Source organism: Protopterus annectens, chromosome 8.part0 (assembly GCF_019279795.1).
Source record: "Protopterus annectens isolate FY-2018-M chromosome 8.part0, PAN1.0, whole genome shotgun sequence".
NCBI lineage: Eukaryota > Metazoa > Chordata > Ceratodontiformes > Protopteridae > Protopterus > Protopterus annectens.
In genome coordinates this window covers 339,991,783-340,012,877 of record NC_056741.1, presented here as the reverse complement: position 1 = coordinate 340,012,877, position 21,095 = coordinate 339,991,783, and the positions used below count along the sequence as shown (strand labels likewise).

Sequence of the window (21,095 nt, the reverse complement as noted above, 5' to 3'; positions counted from 1 at the left end):
TTGACCAGGGAGTTCCTCCAGTCATGGGATTTTACTCTTTTTTGCAACAGTTTATTTCTTCTGTTGTAGAGTTTGTTTATGGCAGAGGACCACCAGATTGGCTTCCTTTTTTGGAGGATAACATATTGGTTCTATTAGGGATAGCATGATCCATGCACTCATGTAAGTGCTTATAAAGTGCATTTGTGTAGGATTCAGCAGTCATACCTCTATTGTCCGTCTGCATGGGTGTCATGAAGTTTGCCACTTCTGTCTTAAGAAGTGTGAAGTTGGCGCTTCAGAAGTTTTTTACAATGGTTTCCCTAATTGGGGCTGGGGGTGGGATGTGGATATCTAGGCTGATTAGCTTGTGGTCGGATCTGACCAACAAGGAATTGACCTCTGGTGTGGAACACCTGTTTCCCATGTTGGTAATGACCAGGTCTTGGATATTGCTGCCCCTGGTGGGGGTGTGAATAAGTTGATCCAAGGCGTTGGAATTTATGAATTCTAGAAATCGTTGAGCAAAAGAGTTGGTACATGAGTAGTTTTCATAACTGTTACATTCTATGTAATAGCGTAGGAAATTTGCTTTTGATATCCATAATGCTGGGATATGCCAAATATGAAGGCTACTAAGGGCACCCCAACATTCAATCTTAATTTTACAGAGGCTGAGAATGAAGTGATACTACAGGGCCTTCATATCCATGGTGGATGTCTCATTGCAGTGCAAGCCTTCAACATGCCATTCCATAACCATGTCTGATAGCAGGAGACTGATGTGAATGCTCTTGGTGGCCATGGATATAATTATGACATGGTCTCTCCCTTTTTTAATTTCTCCAAATCTTTTGGGTTTTTAATACCATGACAGGAATAGACCCCATTCCTAAGTCAAAGTACAATTAAAGTTCATGAAATTAGTATTGTTTCAATCTTTGATGTCAGCCAAAAGTGCTGCGTCCAGTAATGATTCCTTCTGCAATTCGTATGGAGTTACATGTATTGGTAGCATATCTAAATACGATTGTAGATTCTATTTTGGAAGACCCACTGCTCTACTACTATTGGAATTATCTGGGTATCTTTCTTCCACATTGCTCTCATTTCTGCCTGCAAATCCTGATATTTTATGACTTTGTATCTGTCTGTACCAAAGACACTGTAGTCACTAGGTGTGGTGATTTCAATGATCAATGCTACTTTTGTCTTCTTTCCTTGGACCACTATATCCAGTTTTCTAGCATAGCATCTATCTTTTGAACTGTTGGTAATGGAGGATCCCACGTGATGTAGAATTCATCATCTTCTATGATGCTTTGTGTCTCATGTTTCCAGTGTTTTTCAGCCACTTTAGTACCATAATGTTTGCACAATCCCCAGTGTAACAGTCTTGCTACATTATTATGCTTTTTAGTATACAGTCCTTATGCCATTTGTATGCCGCAACAAGGTGTGCAACTGTTTCCAAGTCTGTTTTAGAAAAATTGCATTTGTCTGTTTCTCCCACAGTTTAATGGACTTTGTAAAGCAGAATGTTTGGGTCTTGTGAGGTCAGCAGATATGTGTGGAGTCCTATGATTGCAGATCTATACATCTAATCAATTTCAAGGAGACCCAAACCTCCTTCGGAACAGGGAATATATAATCTTAGTATGCACTGATTTTTATAAATCATTTGGTGAGCATGAAGCATCCTTCTTGTTTTCCTGTCTAATTTATCCAACACATTTTGGGACCAGTCAATCACTCTAAAACTATAAGTTAGGACTGGAAGAGCAAATTGGTTTATAGCTTGGATATTGTTCCTAAATGTCAACGCTGTATTCAGGATTAATTTAAGTCTTCTAAAATATTCCTTACTAAGTTTTATTTGCATTTGCTCATGTTTTATTGATGATCCTTCATCAAATCCCAAATATTTATACACTCCCTCTTGCTCAAGTTCTTTTATGCCACATTCTTGTTTTCTTGGTGCTGCAGTTTTCCTGCTTTAAAGGTTGCTTTTGCATATTTATCAAAATCAAATGACATTCTTATATCATCTGAAAATGTTTTGACAACTTGCAGTTGTACTTTCAGTTTCTCATCTGATGAGCTATACAGTTTTAAATCATTGAGAAAGAGAAGATGAGAAGTTTTTACACTTAGTTGTTTTCTAGGAGCCAAATTATAGCCATGGCCTAAGCTGTTAAGTAAACAGCTTAATGGGTTAAGGGCAAGGTAGAATAGTAGTGGTGACAGAGCGTCACCCTGGAATAGCCCCTTTGGATTTTTATCCCTGGGGTAATAATTTGTCCTTTATCATGGCTTATTTGCAAAGTGGTCTGCCACTGTTTCATGGTCACTAATATAGTTGATCAGTGTTTCGTGTATCTTATATATTTTTAAGCACTCTTTTATCCATGAATGTGGGTTACTATAAAATGCTTTTTTTGTAGTCAATCCATGCCATACTTAAATTTTTCCCCTTTTTACAGTTCTCCACTATGACTTTATTTAACAACAAATGATCCTTTGTTCCATATGACTTTATTTTATTGGCCTTTTGTTCTTTTACCATGGTCTAATATAGGGCCTGTGATATGGCACATAGGGCCACTGACTGAGCGGTGGCAGTGACAATGGAGTGTAGGGCTACAGGTAGAGGGCCATCTACCATACCACCATTTACCAACAAAGAAGAGTTCCTGGCATCACCCAGGAGTGTTGACATCTCTTCAGAATTTCACAGTGTAGTACTGGATGTTGAGGTACTGATGGACAGGCCCCAGAAGATTTCAACTACTGATCCTCCAGGTATGTAGTCCTACCTTTCCCAGGCTCATATTTGCAGTTGTTAATCATATGAATGCTCATAATACATATTTCACCTATTGTGCTTAGGTTCATCTGGTATTGAGGTATACTGAACACATGCACAAGTCATGGCCATACTTACATGGAGTAGTTTTCTTTATTAGTAATTGATATTATAGCCCTTGCATTTGTAGTTGTGGTGTTTAGGCATATGTGCTCTTGGCATTTTTTTTCTTTATTTCTTATTTGTGTATTCACAGAAAAACCATTGTCTGTCACAAGCACTGCAGAACTACCACTCCCCCCCTCCCATTTGATGTCGGGGGATACTTATCCTCTGAAGATGATGATGATGATGATGGCAAGAGTGAGCAGGGGTTTTGTCAGACACAGGGAATGTGACCACCTCATCCCATCCCCAGCCTATGGACACAGTCTCTCTGTCTATGGATTCCTATGATACAGAACCATCTTAGTGTGGAGAGGTTGGTTGAACACTGTAAATCAGGGGAGTGTGGTGGCTGCAGGTGCAAACATATACAAATTGGTCCCTAGCTATTCTGGACAGGAGGTACTACACAGGTTGTTTAATAGTGCTGCTCAGAGGAGGTATATGTTCCATCCTCCCCCTGAGGTTGGTGCCATAGCTGCCCCCCAACATATGTTCAGGGCCATTGTGGAGGCACATGTGAGTTCCACCAGCACCTCAGAAAAGGTTGTGAGACTACTAAAGTATGCATATGCTGATGCATGGACTGCATGAACCATGTGTATGATTCATTGGACAGGGTGAATAACACATTGGACCATGCAGCATCTACTTTGTGTCATCTGTTGTGGGTGAGCTACATCATTTGCGGATGTGTCTAAACCCAGGAGAAGCAATCCACATGGTCTTGTCCTTGGATGTGGTTGTGAGGACACCTCATCCAGCAGGTACCATTTGCATTCATGCAACACACTGAATTCTACCCAGAATCATAGAACAGTCACTGCAGTTCCTGCAAGAAGGTAGTTCTCATGGGTGGGGACTTATGGCTCTGACCTGTCGTCCAGTATGCCAGAGCATAGTGCTGGCACACATGCTCAAACTGTGTCTCTACAGACACACACACACACACACACACACACACACACAAACACACAGTTCACCAGAAAGTTCCACACATTAGACATACACATACTAAACCTGGACAAACTGGCCTTAAGTGCACATACTCATTTATTTACAACTCACCTCTAATAACACCAGCATACTTCCTTGTGAGAGGTGCACTTCTGTAACCCACCCTGCTGTGCATATGATGATAACCGTCATTGCGCTTTGCATAATCTGTGACTTGGACTATCTATATCTAATGCGCAGAGTTGCCAGGCACTGTGAAGGTAGGCATAAAATCTGTTTTTCCTGTGTATACTTCGTCATCTGATTAATTACTTTGCATATTGTAGTATACAGTACATATAGTACACCTTCCTCACCCACTCGCACAACTGATGATAAGAGCACCCTGACCTCTGAAAAAGTGTCTAACTTGGGCTGTTTATGTCTGATGCACGAAAGGTAATGTAAGGGTAGGCAAAGTCATTTTTTCCTTTGTGTAAATCCTTTTTACTGTAGGTATAATCTGCTCAAGTATTTATTTATTTATTTATTTGTCTTTTTTTACCAGGAAAGTCCAACTGGGAAATATCCATTTTAAGCGGAGGCCCGGGGAGAAAAGTTTCATGGGTTGTGAAGCCCCGTCCCTATGAAAATGATGATGATAACATAACCCTTTCTATGGCTGATGCACAGAGAAGCCAGGCACTGCATGGGTAAGCCGAGTCTGTTTTGCTTCTATGCATCATTGTTACTGTCTGTATCTGCTGATCTCTTACATAACTTATGTAGTTAGACTATATGCAATTCACTGCATCTTAACTAGTTCCATGACATATTGTTCCTGACTCCATCTGGCATGGTCATCCCTTGCTTCTGCCTCCTCCTCTGTCTCCTTATCCATCTCAGCTGCAACTGCCTGTGGTGCTAGAAACTGCTGTCTCTGCAGGAATCCACCCTGCTGCAACTGCTTTCTAGCTATTAAATTATATAACATAGCACACAGGGTTAGTATTTTCACAGATGTGACAGGGCCATACAGCAGGGCATCATCAGATGTATCAGGACAGTAGAAATATGACTTGAGTAGCCCTAAAACATACTTAAAAATGTTTCTAGTTTGTGAATGGGCATGGTTGTAACCCTGCCCTTTGGGTTTCCTTGGGTTTATCATTGGTGCTATAAGCCATAGATCTATGGCATACCCAGCATTACCCACTAGATGCCCTTATGGAAAGTCACACCTTGCAAATTTTGGTAACGATTATGCATCATATGTGTGAGTCATGAAACTTCCTGGGTGGTCTGCACACACATTATACGTTGTGCGTCACAGACTACTGGAAGTTGATGGAGCTAGCCCTTTGCAGTTGACATAACTCCTTCCCAGTTCACCAGGTGGGTCTTTTATTTCAATGTAGCTGCTGTCTATTTCCCACAGAACCTCAGGGAAAAGAACTACTGCACAGAAGTACTATCTGCCTTCTCTGGAGTATGTGGAAACCACATATGCTCCCCTCACATACTGAAGCATGCCACTGAGGAACTAGTGGAGTATTCTGGAGGCAGAAGGCTGTAAAACCCAAACTGTGTCCCCAGTGGGTTGCTGAAAGGTGCCTGTGGTTAACATATGTAAAGCCACACATATCCACTGGGAGGCATTCTCCATGATTTTCACATGGCTGCAGATGTGGGTGGCATGTCCACCATTTGTTGTATGGTGTCCCTGTCTACCCTGTAGTGGTCGATTATGTCAAGTTCATGAATAACATGATAAGTTAAGTGGGTCAGAAGACCCTGCACCTCAGAGGGCGATGACATGCATCATCAACAGCAGGAAGATATTATAACAGCGTCTTTCAGAGACAAGTTTACAATGGCTGTGGCAACTCCTAACATATTTTAAAGTATTTCTCTGTCTGAATGTGAGCATATGACTAAATTCATTGCTAACTTGGGCACTGTATGGTTCCTCATTATTTATATGTCTTTGTGTCATCCTGCTATATTTTTTACTTCAATAACATACAGCATAGCTCATTATATGGTCATTAGCACATATCTCTGCTCTATCCTGATTTTAAGCAAGCCATGTCATGTTGTAGTGTATTCTGACGTGCACACATCCTGCTTGTCAGGAAAACATGCTTAGCATGACATGGTAGGCATTTATAAATCCCTGCCCCAGTCATTTCTCAGACTAGTCTCCTATAGAATTAAGTGAATCATTCAGTCTGGGTATACACATCAGTGGTCACTTGTGGGAAGTTTGTATGTCCCCAGACCTGCATGGTTCGATAGTGCTTATTCTTTGTCATAACTTTAACATTTCTAGCAGTTATTTATTAATACCTTCAGCAGTTATGTATTTTTATTGTAGTGACTTTATGTACTGTGTTTCTTTACAAATGCATGAATAAATCAACTTAATCACTGATGTGCAAATGAGTATAGTTATTTTTCCCAAAACAAATGACAGTTTAATCAATAAAAAAGGCCATGTTAGTGGTACTGTTTTATTAATTTCTAATGTCAATTAAATATAATTTTGACAAAGTCTTCTTTGTTGAACAATATGAACAGTGAGAAGTGAGAACCTCTTTACCAAAGAGGATGTTACTGATGGACTGAAAAATATCTGGTTAGGAGAAATTATTCATAATGTAACATTTCTTCTACTTAAATTTAGGTCCTAAACCAGCTCATTGCAAGTGTCATTGCTTTATATTCATTACTTCCACATTGTGCCTTTTGCTGGCAGTCTCAGTGGCGGTCCTAACTATTTTGTGTAAGTATCAATATTTTACAACCTGTGCCTTGGATTGCAATTGAAAATAGTTGATTCTGATAGTCAGTCATTCTTCAAGTACTGCCATATGATATCTGTTTTAAAATAAACTGACCTTTGTCACTGAAACTGCAAAATCACATAAATGGCTCTTTCAAATAACGTACAGTTTATATGTTGATAGCAGGAGTTTGGTCAAGTTCATTTGACAGTTTCATTCATTAGCTGATCCTTGCTTTATTGAATTCTGAGTGAAGAGTGGAGCTGGTGACTATCCTTGAATTCAAAGAGCACAAGACAGGGAAAGGAATCCTGTAGATGGTACCAGTCTATTTTAAGGTTTGTATACTCATTCCCACAGTATACACACTTAGGCACAATTTGAAAGTTCACTAGCTGTGAATTAAATATATGTATCTACATACCCGGTACGACCCATGTTCAATTTGCAACTTAGATGCGGGAAGGAAATTAGAGGGGGGGGGGATCCATGTGAGTGCCTGACAACAGCTGTCCCATGCTGGGGGTATGAGGCATCCTTGCTCAGCAAGAATGCGAATCAATGACAGCATGAAGAGTCTGGCAAGTCCACACTGCAAGTGATGTGCAGCTTTGTCAAGAGACTGCACATGTAACACATGCATGGAAGCATGCATGTACCAGCTGAGGCATTCATATTCATATTTATATTTATTTATTCATCCTTTGTTGCCTGGATTTGTCCCACTAGGCTAGTGGCCTCTTTCCATGGCCAAGGTGATATTTATACTATAACCAATCGACCTGATTACTTCAGTGCTATTAATGAATTTTAGGCAACAGTGATGTTGCCCCGCATTGTGTATGGCAAATGCCTACCAAACTTCATTTTATTGCCTAGCCTGATGTAACTGTACCCAGTCATTCGCATTTTAGTAATTATTGTATTTACGTTTTCTCCTTTCATGTCATTAGATTCCTGTTGAAGCAAAAAAATTGTGAGGAAACTCCAACACAGGTGGTTTCACAATATGATGGACCAATAGATCCCCACACAGAGGAGTATAGCATGTCAGGATCCATGTTGTAAAACACTGAAAATTCTGGTAAATCTTATGATCAGGAAAAATAAATAAATAATGGACTATATTCATGAATGCCTACACTAAGTGTACATGATCTGTATTTAAGAACATCCCCTTCACAATTTTTGAGTTGTCTATTCACTCAGGATTACAGTAAGTGTAGGTATAGTCTACATGTTGTGGTAACCTTTATGAATCCCCCTTGATGTTTAAGGCTATAAGAAAATCAGTAGGAAAAACTAGAATTTGGAGGAGGAAGGTGGGAGTTGTGCTTATGTTGTCTATTCACTCAGAAAGGTGTGCACCTAGTGATTTAACCTAGCATTGAAGGCACCTGAACAACTAAAACACAGATCTGAACTATTTTTTTAGTTCTACAATAAAAGACAAAACATCAGCATAAAGAATCCTAAGAAATAGAAAATCTTTTCACAAAGTCTACAAAATCACATTGCTGTGCTAAATAGCACAGAAGGTGTAATGTGACATGGCCTGATGCTAATTAGCTATATATCATTGCTGACATATGCCAACATGCAAAATGTGCCATGTGACATGGCCTGATGCTGATTAGCTATATATCATTGCTGTCATATGCCAGCATACTGGGGAAACACCTGCATAGTAGACTATCACAGCCATGATAAATGAGGCAGTTACGCTACTGAGGTGGTCATACTATGGCTGACCACATGACTGAAGTAAAAGGCACAATTAAATGGAATACCCAACACTATATCTTATGAGCTCTGAGCTCATGAGCATAATGTGCATATGAATTTCTAGTTCAGGAATGGGCAGGGATGATCATGGTAGCACTGGATCTGGCAGATAATGCATTCTGTTTTGGTAGACATTCAGAGATGATCTTCCTAATTACCATGCTATAAGGCTTCTTTCAGCATGAAAAAGTATGGTTACCATATTACACGAGAGCACATTACAACAAGGAACTTAGGAATATTATGGATAACAGCTTCCATTACTATAAGGACGTACTGCCAGAACTCATGACAAATCACAATGGACCTCAGGACTGCAGGGTGCACACATGACCGCATGGGGAAGCAAAGAACAAAGGGCATTAGAATTACTGTTCTTTTATGGAGTGTGGGGGCAGAGCAGCAGGATGGGAGGTCAACTAGACAGGCAGCAATACTCAAGGGCAGGACAGGGTTCTGTCCAGCTATGGGAGGGCAACACTTTAGCATATGTACACAGACTGCAGACATGCTACAGGGTAAATGAAGCCCGAGTGTTATCAGCACCATGCTGCAGTAAAGCAGGCAGTGGTAATATGCCCACTGCTGCTGGGACTATGGCAGAGGGTGTGAATGGGTACAGCATATGAGCAGGCAGGTATGTGGTTACCACATGGATCCAGGGGGACAGAGCTATGACATAAAGATCTGCAAAGGACAGTCACGCATATACAAACACACACACACACACACACACACACACACACACACACTGATCAGCACTACAAACACATATGTTTTTTGTGTGGGACTGAGACTACTGTAATAGCTGGAAAAGGTCACAGCCCTGGAAACAGGGGTATTATTGCAGGTCTTATGTGGACATTACATCCATATCCTTGACAAGATGAAAAGCACACAAAACTTTCCAGGACAAGTTATAGTAGGGTGTGGTGTGGGACTTCAGTGATATTGGTAGCCATAACAGTACATTAATACAGGTCCTTTGCAGGGTCACCAATATTATACTGCCTGCCAAAACTAAACTACAGGATAGTGCAAGGGACAAGTGTACCACAAGAAGTGGACCATATAGACAGAAATGCATCACACATATGGAACCTGGTGCCATCAAAACTAACTTCAAAGTATCACCCTAAATACGTAATCCATAAACTTTCAGGGTCTTCTGTATTAGTCTCTCTCTCTCTCTCTCTCTCTCTCTCTCTCTCTCTCTCTCTCTCTCTCTCTCTCTCTCATCATCCACTGAGTGCTATGGCCAGCCCTATTCCTCTCCCCTCTGGTAACATGACTCAACAGTCTGCTCTCATCCCCTCTGTGGCCAGTCTGATCACATCAGGTGCTCAAAGGCAGTCTAACAACTGCCTTGTATTTTTACTGACTGCTCACAGCTTTCACCAACTGATAGTACAACCTGTGAAAGATGTAAATATTACAAAACATGGAGGTAAACCTCTAACAACAACTCACTACTGGTAATCATCATATTTCCATAACACTGTCTCAAGCATTTTGCATCTCTATGCTTATAACTTGTGCTGCGGCTGTAAAGAAAAATTTGCCAGACCCTTCTAGAACATATTTTAAAAGATCTCATACTGCAACTCCACAAAGGTCACTCAAGAGTCACCAGTAAAGCAGACCGAAGCACATAATGCCCACTAAGTCTGCTTCCACACTGGGAAATGTCATAGCCACAGGCAACTCTATAGTTAAGCATACAGACTTTGCTTTCATCAGACTGGACAAGAACAGGGGGTTTGTAACCTGTTCTTCCAGTGCAATAATCAGTGGTGTTATAAGGGCCCTTAAAAGATCAAGTGCAACATTTGTTACACTTTCTTTTTTTTATAATTTATATCCTCTTCTGTTTACTTGTAAGCTGAGCAACTGTCCAAGCACATCCTGATTTGATGCCATCCCGTAGAGGGGAGAAACAGTTTGTAGTGGGCTGGCATGTTTTCTATAGGTTGCAACAGACTTTATTACAAACCGGAATGCAGCATAATAATTACTCAAGAAACTGGACAGAGGTGTCTGTGGTTATCCAGTTTGCTACAGTTTTTGTCACTGGTTTCACTGTGACTGATAATCAATTACTCAGTCAGACAACCAATCAATAAATGAACATAGTTATAGTCAGGTGAAGGATAACAAAAGCAATATGAAACAGGATAAGATACTTAATAAAGTGTGTAATACTTGGCATACAGTGTGATAAAACAGATGTACAACTAATAAATCATTGTCTACAAAAGAATTGATTGATCTCTTTTTAGAGAGAAAACTGTGGGTGGGTAAATCACTTTAATGATAGCCCTACTAAAAAGTGAGTTTGTATGCTATGCTGTCGAGGAATTACTGCTGGAAAGAAAGCATTTGGAATAATATGCACATCTGTGAAGATGAAGATGAGGTTAAGTGATCATTCCGTAGTTGCCAACTGTTTACTATAGTGTGCCATCTGTGTTATTAAGTTGTATACCAAGTACAATAAACTTTACTATGAAATTATTTGAGTTGCATGGAATGCCATGATTATGTTCCAAGTTCAGAAATAATAAAACTTGTGTTTCCCTGGTGCAAGACCCAGACTTAGAACTGAAGGGTGGTTAACAAAAGCTTCTTAATAGCACCTAAGAGCTTTAAAAATTGGATCTTACACTAGGGACTAACAGTGGCCAGCAAAAAAAAAAACAGTGGGAGAAGATTAAACAGCTTTTAAACTCTGTTAGAACTTCATTTTACAAAACCTATAAATAGAAAGTGCATTATACTGGTATCTAACAAGTTTTAAAGTCATCATTTCTACAGAGGAGCACTTCATTTGGCCTTCTGGCCATACGTTTTACCTGTCCCTGATTTTAATTCATATGCTCAGTCTCATGTAGAAATTTAGAATTTTTGGTAAATCAATGAGAATTACAATCAGTCAATAATGACAGACATACTTATTATTCAGAAAATGCACATTAATGCAAAATGTGCTGTTCTGTTAAAAACAAACTGTCGCTGATTTGATCCTGCATCATCCCCATTTTCTCAGATTTGTGCAGAATTCTAAGTCAAAGATGTTGAAAGATACATTACTGTCTGTTCAACAGTGTTAAGTGCTTTACCAAATTTCAATGCTGGTAAAACACTTAATTCTCACAAGTCAGTAGGAAAGCAGAGATAAGGAATAAAGCAAAGTGAGACAGAGGAAGAAGGAATGTCATAGATGACCATTGAAGAAACAAGAACACAGGGTTTGTTTTAAAAGGGGCATTTTAAGTTTTCATCTGAATTTGGATAGAGATTTTTTTTGTTGTGTATTAGTAGAGATGAAGAAGAGACATGTCAATGCAGGAGGTATTACACTATTAACTTTATGTGAATATGAGTAATATTTAAAACATGTTCCTGATTTTGAGCCTTTATTCTGATATTATTTTTGGCAGTGCACAGAATTCTTCAGCAAAGAAGTTGGGAGTTCTGCCAGTATTTATAAAACTCCCTCAAAAGGAAAACCAGCACTGAAGATTAGAAGAATCGGCTCTTCTTAAAATCCAAAGTTTGCACGGAGATCAGTCACTTTGGGCTGCTGAGCTCTCTGTCACTTAACGTATTCATGTTCACTATCAGCTTTATCCTAACAGGGTCATATCTCAGTCCTGTTCAGGTTAAAGAGTGTAATCAGGAAATTAGTACATTTTTGCCTCATTTTTCTACAACCAGGAGCAGTTTTTGAGGGCCCTCCCAAACCGTCAAGGATGATTAAAGGAGACCCTGCAGCCACAGGTATTACAGGTACCTAAAGCTGGCCTTGTTGGTAGTTTCTGAGAAGATAATGTCCAACAGTAGGATTTAACTAAGCCAGGGGCACTGTATCAGTGGTAAAAATTATTAAATGGCATTGAGAAGACTGTTACTTGATAAAACACTGTTACTATAATCAGAGATATCTATGAATGTTAAAGGAGGTATAAAGAAGAATTATTACCCACTGGTTTATGAAGTATACAAGATTGATGTACCTTGACAGACGTTACAAAACATCAAGATAAAATAACTTGCTGTGGTTCAGGGCCCCCCAGGAACAGGGGGCCCCAAGTGAGCAGAGGGTTTGTGGGTGCCTAAAGCCAGGTATGAATATGCCTACCCACTATTGCATCAACAGAAGGCAGGGCCAGATGAAACAGGTTCAGGAAGTAATTGGACAGATGTTCATCATACAGAACAAATTACTTTATTAAGCTTAATAAATATAGTTTCAATGATGTAACTAAAATAAAAAGTGGATGTTTTAGAATTAGAAACTACAATTTACATGATGAGAACATACATACAGAAGAAAAGAAATGTCAGAGAAAAACTTTTGCACATGATCTTTAAACAAAACAAATATGATTCCAATCTAGTAATGACCTATGCAGGACTGAATGACGTGAGTCATTGTTTCTAGAGGGATCAGGCAGAGAGACATGCTGGAACTTACTATGCATGTGTTACATGCAGGAAAGACACTGCACTTGGGTAGTATCTTGTCTTCATTAGAAAAGATGCTTACATATCAAGACAAGAAAATTTGCTTTAACTACTGGCTAAGTCGTTGGTATCTTTCTAAGGGTGTCAGCCTGGGATAAGATTTTAGATAAGAGTTTCTGTTTCACTTGGAATGATTTGTACTTTTCATACCATTTTTTCCACAGACTAGATAAAGCTTTTATTGCCTCCATAGTGCCTTTTAGGCAGAGTTCCCCCACAGGAGATTATCACATAACAAACTCAGTCTCAAATACTAACAACATCATGGTGGTGCTACTCACTGCTAGAAGTCTAAATAAAAAAAGCCTGAACTTGAAGCATTCTTGCAACATGAACACAATCATAGTTGTGCGGTTGTACTGAGATATGGCTTCAACGCTGTAACAGCACTCCCTCTATACCATGGTATACTGACTGTTATGTCTTCAGGCCTTTGAGTAACTGTGGAAGGATATATGTATTTGAAAAAAAACACCATTGCCTCATGTTAAATTATCTATGATCCTAATTTAGAGCTACTGGAAGTCAAAATCATTGTTAGCAAATGCTATTGCTTCATTGTTTGCTACAGATTCCCTATACTGTCCTCCAAAGATAATGGAAAATATATTATCACCGTCGAGGGGGTTAACTAACAAACCAAATACATTATTTCTAAAGCATTTCAATTACCCAAATGTTAACTAGTAAACTTACAGCTCTAAAAGTAGATATACTCAACATCTCCCAGTCTTTGTTAATGTCAAAATGCTGAAGCAAATTGGAAAACTATCCACTAGAAGCTCTAGTATCATTAACTTGCAGTTATTAACCTAGCCTCTGCCTGTACTCCACCTACATCTCTTAACCTACATTTGGATAAATCTGACCACAACTGAGTCATCTTCTCTGTCAGGCCTAATGGTAACCTCCACCAAATGAGATTACCCTTAGAGACTTCACCAGAGCAAACCTACCTCAGCTTGTAGAAAACTCTTTAGATGACTTGTGCAAAATTCCTGAAAATCTTGTGTTAATGAATCCAACTGAGAGGGCTGTCACATTCATTTCAAACTTTTATGAGCACCTAAGCAATGGCATAGAAAAGTCAGTACTTGCCTATGCTAAATATAATGGTAAATTCCAGAATAACCCTCTGTGGTGCAACTCACATGTTAATAAAATGTAAAACAAGAGGAGGAAAATAATGAAAAGGTGCAAGAAACTCCAATTACCCCACTTCAGGACCACACCGAAACATGTCAGCAATGACCACACTGAAACATGTCAGGAAGGACCACGCCGAAACATGTCAGGAAGGACCACACTGAAACATGTCAGCCAGGACCACGCCAAAACATGTTAGCAAGGACCACACTTAAACATGTTAGCAAAGACCACACTGAAACATGTCAGCAAGGACCACCGAAACATGTCAGCAAGGACCACGCCGAAACATGTCAGCAAGGACCACATTGAAACATGTCAGCAAGGACCACGCCGAAACATGTCAGCAAGGACCACACAGAAACATGTCAGCAAGAACCACACCGAAACATGTTAGCAAGGACCACACCGAAACATGTTAGCAAGGACCACACTGACACATGTCAGCAAGGACCACACTTAAACATGTCAGCAAGGACCACACTTAAACATGTCAGCAAGGACCACACCGAAACATGCCAGCAAGGACCACACTGAAACATGTCAGCAAGGACCACACCGAAAAATGTCAGCAAGCACCACACCGAAACATGTCAGCAAGGACCACACCGAAACATGTCAGCAAGGACCACACTGAATCATGTCAGCAAGGACCACACTGAATCATGTCAGCAAGGACCACGCTGAATCATGTCAGCAAGGACCACGCTGAAACATGTCAGCAAGGACCACACCAAAACATGTCAGCAAGGACCACACCGAAACATGTCAGCAAGGACCACACCGAAACATGTCAGCACGGACCACACCGTCACATGTCAGCAAGGACCACACTGAAACATGTCAGCAAGGAACTTTAGGATATTATTAAAAGTGTAAAACAGTGTTCAAGCTTAAGGTTGCTACAATCAGCAAAGGAAACTATAAACCTTTCCTTACTTATGTCAGGAAATTAAGGAATAATGTCCAGCAATGCACTGAGCTCAGCTTCTAATGATGTCTATCTTATATTCTAACCCCAAGGATAAAGCCAGTATATTACCAGGAAAATTTTGACACTGTTGACCTTACTATCTCTGAAAATTTTGTTTCCTCTGAAATCACCTTTGAACAATTCTTAAAATCACCAGCAAAGACTAAAAATAATTCTTACTTGGGACCAAATAACATACCAGGCTGCTTTGTTATCAGTCACCTCTAAACCTCTTCTTAAACTGCTCAAACTCAACCTATTTACAAGATTTGTTCTACATACCTGGAGAACAGACACTGTGAGTTCCCTACACAAGGGTGGGCACTCTTTAGACCCAGGCAGATATAGGTCCATTAGCCTCACCAGCCTTATATGCCAAATCATAGAACATGCGACAGTAGAGCTCAGTTCTGGAGACAAAGACAACTTAACTGATCTAGACCACAATCAGCTGGTTTTGAGAAGGGCATGCCCTGTTTTCTGTACCTTGTAAGTGTCTTTTGACCTTGGCAAGGCTTCTAACACTATCTGCCATACAAATTTTGCAAAAAGCTGCACAATCTCAAAGTAAATGACTATGTTATCTGCTGGCTTGCAAATCAGAAGTCCAAAAAAGATTAGGATGTGAAAGTTGTTTCCATCTCTGAACACAAAATTACAACTATTATAGTGTGATGGGGTTAGTGGTGGGCTCAGTTTTATTTGGCATTCATTTTACAGACATCCAATCCAATATCATAGAAGTGTGGGTAAACAAGTTTGCCAGTGATTGTAGGATGAGCACAGTTACTTGCTCATCCACTGACACAAAGCAGTTCCAGGAAAGGCTGGAATAGGCACATAATTGGTGTACTGAAAATGGTCTCAAACTAAATGCAAAAGGTGTTGGAAAGTAGCATTTGGCAAAAAAAATCTGTTTGTACCTCCTATTTTATAAATTATATTCCTCTTCAGACAGATACTGCCATGACAGACCGGTGTACTTATGTGGACAGATCTCTCTCATTTGATCATTTGGTCATCATATTTCCACTACTGTCTCCGGCCCAGTTAAATACAAAGTAAATATATTCAATATCCAGGGTGGTCATCCTGCCACTGTACTCCTCCCTTATCAGACACATCACTGAACCCACAGTCCCCTTTTTTATACATAAATCAATGTTTATCTCTCAACTAAAAATGCCCCAATGATACTTAACCAAGAAAATTAAAGGCATTAATTTTTTCAACTATCCTGCTTGATAGACATAAGTCTCCTTAAACTGAGTAGCCTACAGGTAGGTGTAAAGTAAACTGTGTCTCATTTTTCAACCCAATCCTGTTTTATCACCTGTTTCTTTGCAAAACCAGTTGTTCTACAAATACTCACACAAGATCTAAACCTACACCAGCAAATTAACAAGACTCACTGGAGATATGTCACTAAATCACATACTTCCAGCTTTGGGAAAAAGTTAACACTTCAGGTCAAACAAAGTACTGTGCTGACTACCTTTAAGACTAATTTTCGAGGCTGTGTGGGTAGATGAAAATTTAAACCAGGATTATCATATAAAGCCCCAATCAGTTGGAGAACTGGTTCAGACATTTAAGCATGTTTTCTAAAGGGAGTGCATTGTAAGGCATCTTATGGTTCCCATGGTCACCTGTTTAGTTGTTATTTGTCTTGTTATTTGTCTTTTGGCTTTTTCCCGGTAAGGGGTCGTCACAGCAGGACTCTAGTCTGCTAATGATCGGCAGTAGATTTTTATGAAACGCCGAGGTGCCAGCTCGATGCCCAACCTTCAACGAAGGCATGCCTATTTACGCACACATGTCTTTTGAACACTACCCAACCGCGGGGAGGACATGCAGACTCCACACAGAAGGCACTCCCAAGCCAAGCCGAGAATCTAAAGGGAGAACCTCTTGCTGTGAGGTAACAACGCTATAGTATTGTTCCTATTTTCCTGTGTACCTTATATTTGATTATGGCTTGGCTGAAGGAACTGGATAGGAAATGAGCACTTAAGTATCTGTAGGGAATGCACCAGGTTAGTCCCAGAAAGCTCTATTACTGTTATACACTGACTTCACATGCAAATGTGTTATTCAGCAGAGCACATATACATACCTGTTCACTGGGTGCATCAGGGGTGCATCTGTGACAACCTGTTTCATGGTATAAATGTGCCATGTACCAGAGTATGTGTCATATATTGGGAGAAGACTGCATTTGTTCCAGGATTGTCAAAGGTATCCTTGGTAGAGGATCTAGCACAACAAGTTGGTACATACCTGATGACAGAAGGTAAGCTATGTTTGACAATGAAGGCATGATGCACATAGGTTCATAGGTAATTAGGCTCGCAATCCAGGTGACCATTGTAGCTTAGCACATATTCCCTGTTGCCCCCAAGCATTTTCTGGTGAAATGACATACACAATGTCACACAGTAGACAAATGTGGGCTGAGGGAATCAAACTCTGTACCACAGGAACTAGAGATCACAGTCTTAATTCTCTGTGCCAACTGCCAGATATGGCATAGTCTGATGACACACTGGCACTGTGAGCAGTGCAAGTATTGGCAGATTTACACAGATCATCCAGAGATAAGATTATGGCTAAAATCCCATCATCACCAATGTTTACAGCTGGATGCCCTGTCCAAGTTAGATATTTGACAAACACATACCTTACCTGGCATTAAGGTAGTAATATCCTGCTACCCTTCCTCCGGTAGTCTATCAAACCATAGAGTCTTCCCATTGCCTGTCTGTGAGTGTAATGGACCAATCACGTCCCAGTACTGGGGCTGCTTTCAGACCCACATACAGGTGTGATAGTTTTCTAGTGCAATAGTAAGAAAAGGATCTCTTGAAAGACTACTCCTTACTCTGGATCTCTTCAGCTGCAGAGCTCAGACAAGAAGACCTTTGGAGTTTTATTTCCTTCATCTGCTTTTTTCTGTCAGTGATTGAGTAATGTATTCTGCAGCTTTGCTTGTTTTTTTTTTTTTTTCTAATTGGGAAAGTGTTTGTTTCTGGAGTTTTACTATGCCTGCAGTTTAAAATTTATAATCTTTATTTTAAGCTAATTCTTGGTTTCTGTAGGATTTTAATGATTGTCATATATTTTAAAGCCATTGGTGAATGTTTAATTGAGTTTCTGTACTAAAGCCATTTTTGTACAATTTCTCTCATTGCCTTGTGCTCCTAAAATCATGAGTTAATCTCATCTGTTATTCTACTGATAAAAAGCCTCATTTGAAAGTTTTGACAGGAATGCTTGCTGTTTTTGCAGTTTTTTTTCTTTGAAGTTATAATTATTTGGGGTGATTGAGTAGGTTTGTAGCATTTTAATTTAATAGTTCATTTAAATGGTGATTTTGCTGCCATTTTGTATGTTAAACATCTCTGAAGGACTTTATCACAAGGTTATACTTTATTCTTCATGTAAGGCTGTTGTATGTTATTTCTAATGATATGGGGCTAAAACTGTTCTTTACTTATTAAAACTTAGGGACTTTGTTACATGCAGTTTGTGCATTGAGTTGCATTACTAAACTACTGCCGTTTTACACAGTGCAGAGTCCAGAATAATGTCATTGCAGAAATAGACTTCACATTGCTATTTAGAGGGAGAATAATGGGATTTGTCCATTTTTTTAATTGTCTGACTGTGCAGCTAGTATTTTGTATTGATCTTCCTAGTTTTTTGTCCTTTGGCTGCACGGACTCAGATATGGTAGCCCCTGCACCCCCCTCCCACACACACACACACACACACGCACACACACACATGCACCTAAAAAACAAAGGAATAAATAAAAAAATATGCCTCACTCTATGGCTTGCAACTCCACTGTAGCCTTGGGCAGGCTATCAGACTACTCACCTTTTTTGCCTCCAGAGCCCCTGGTGTAGTGTTAGTACCACAATTTTGCATGACACAAGATCATACACATTCTCTGTGGCTGTACCTCTGCCTGGTTCAAATATGGGAGAACCAAAGTCTTTAGGTGGAGGGGAAGTCAGTATTGCAGAATCTGTTGCCAGTGCTGATATATCTCCCTCCAGGATTCTACCACTAGTATAGTTCATCCAGAAATGAGACCCACCATACTGCAGTGTGGGGGAGTCTATATTACAACCGCAAAACCTCACTTACGCGAATACAGAAATGTCAACACATATTGAACGAACCACTAAAACACTGAACGTCCTAAACCGCGAAATTCAAAATGTCGAATCGTCATAGTTGGCCAGCCCCACCTCTTGCTACGTACTACCTACCCAAACAAAATAAATAATCCACATACATACACACACTAAACAAAACCCTACTGCTAACCCTAAAGTAAAGCTTGCATATATTACTATGTATGCACTTACCTTAACCCGCACCCTTACCCTAAGGTCCGTAACTATTGCACATTTACCTTAAGGAGCTATACCAGACAAGGGACAACTATGACAATTCGACATTTCGAATTTCGTCTTTGGGACATTTGCTGTTTTCGTGGTTCACTGAATATGTGTTGATGTTTCCGTATTTGCATAAGTGGAGTTTTGAGGTTGTAATAGGGAATTGCTGCAGGGCAAGAGTTAATAACTGTGTTTCCTACTAAGCTGGTAGCTATGACTAGATCCATTGTTCAGGTAGTTGATTAGGGAGTGCAAACCCAAGTTATGAGTAATGCTACTGCTCCCACCCCTGTTTAACCACCCAAGGATCCTGATTTTGGAGGGGGGGGGGGTCCAGAATCTGAAGTTGCAGAAGTGTCGGAGACTTCTCAGTCAGTTTCCTCTGAGGACAATCTGGTTCAGAAATCCAAGCAGATGTTTTTGTTCTTCAAATTCTGGCAAGATTTAAGGACACATTCAATTGGGAGCAATACTCATCTACCCATGAGATAATCAGGATATATGATCTTTTAGAGAATGAGGCTCTGGACATGGTAACCTTCCTTCCTTCGATCCCAGTGTTGGAGAATGTTTTAAGAAAGCTTGCAATGCTCCTGTGCTGAATGAGTCTCTGCCTAAAAAGCTATTTAAGAAATTCAGGTTATGCTCAGCCAAAGCTGGCCTCCAACACCCTTTGTCTGCTAGCCCTGCTTCTATGACCCCAGTTGCCTCTTCCAATAAAAAGACTATGTCTTCATCAAACCCAGCCTTGTCAAATAATCTAAGGTAAGTGGCTAGATTCTCAGGGGAAGAAGCTGGCATAGTCTAGCACAGTAGATTTTAAAGTATTTAATTACCAGTGTTTTATGCTGAAGTTTACATTGAGGTGTACATATACTTAAGACGAGTTTGATGAGCAAAAAGTTTATGCCAGAAAAAACTGTTAACAGTGTTTCTCAAGTGTCTAAACATGCTTTAAAGAGTGCTTGGATGGGGCAAATATTGTTTGTAGAAATGCAGCTATGTCAATGATGATAAGGAGGCATGTTTGGATGCACAGCCAAAGCTTTTCTGATGAGTTAAAAAATGAGATTATGAATGCTGTACTTGAGTCTGATTGTGTGGCTGGTACAGAGGCTAATCATATCCTTAAACACTGGGGTCTATATTAGAACATAGAAGTTTCAAAACTTTGAATGTTCTAATATTGACCCCTATTCAGCGAAAGCTGAAAACATCGAACATACAGAAAAGCAAATTTTTTCCTAGGGAAAAATTTGCTGTTCCAAAACACATAAACACAACACAAGCACACCAAACAAACAGCAATCCACACACATACACCTAAAATCTTACACCTAACTCTACACTAAACTATACACACACCACTAACTATCCACTTACCTTAATCCAAACCCTGACCCTAAGGTTCATCACTATCGCACACTCACCTCAGCCGTGCCCTAACCCTAACTCACCTGCCCCACCCTAACCCTCATGTCCACACAATCACACACTTACCTGACCCATGCCCTAACCCTAACTCACCTAACACACTCGAACCCTCACATCCACACAATCGCACACATTCCTAACCCGTG

At 40.0% G+C, this 21,095-nt stretch overlaps 1 protein-coding gene across 3 annotated transcripts in view; it reads left to right on the top strand.

The window, feature by feature from the left end:
- The window catches only part of LOC122808795 (natural killer cells antigen CD94-like), a 514,803-nt gene that overhangs the window by 300,653 nt on the left and 193,055 nt on the right, over positions 1-21,095 (top strand). For all 3 annotated transcript variants that reach the window (XM_044079841.1, XM_044079840.1, XM_044079842.1), the window contains exon 4: positions 6,573-6,671. In XM_044079841.1, the coding sequence (XP_043935776.1) occupies positions 6,573-6,671 (99 nt within the window). The remainder of the gene's footprint in view (positions 1-6,572; positions 6,672-21,095) is intronic.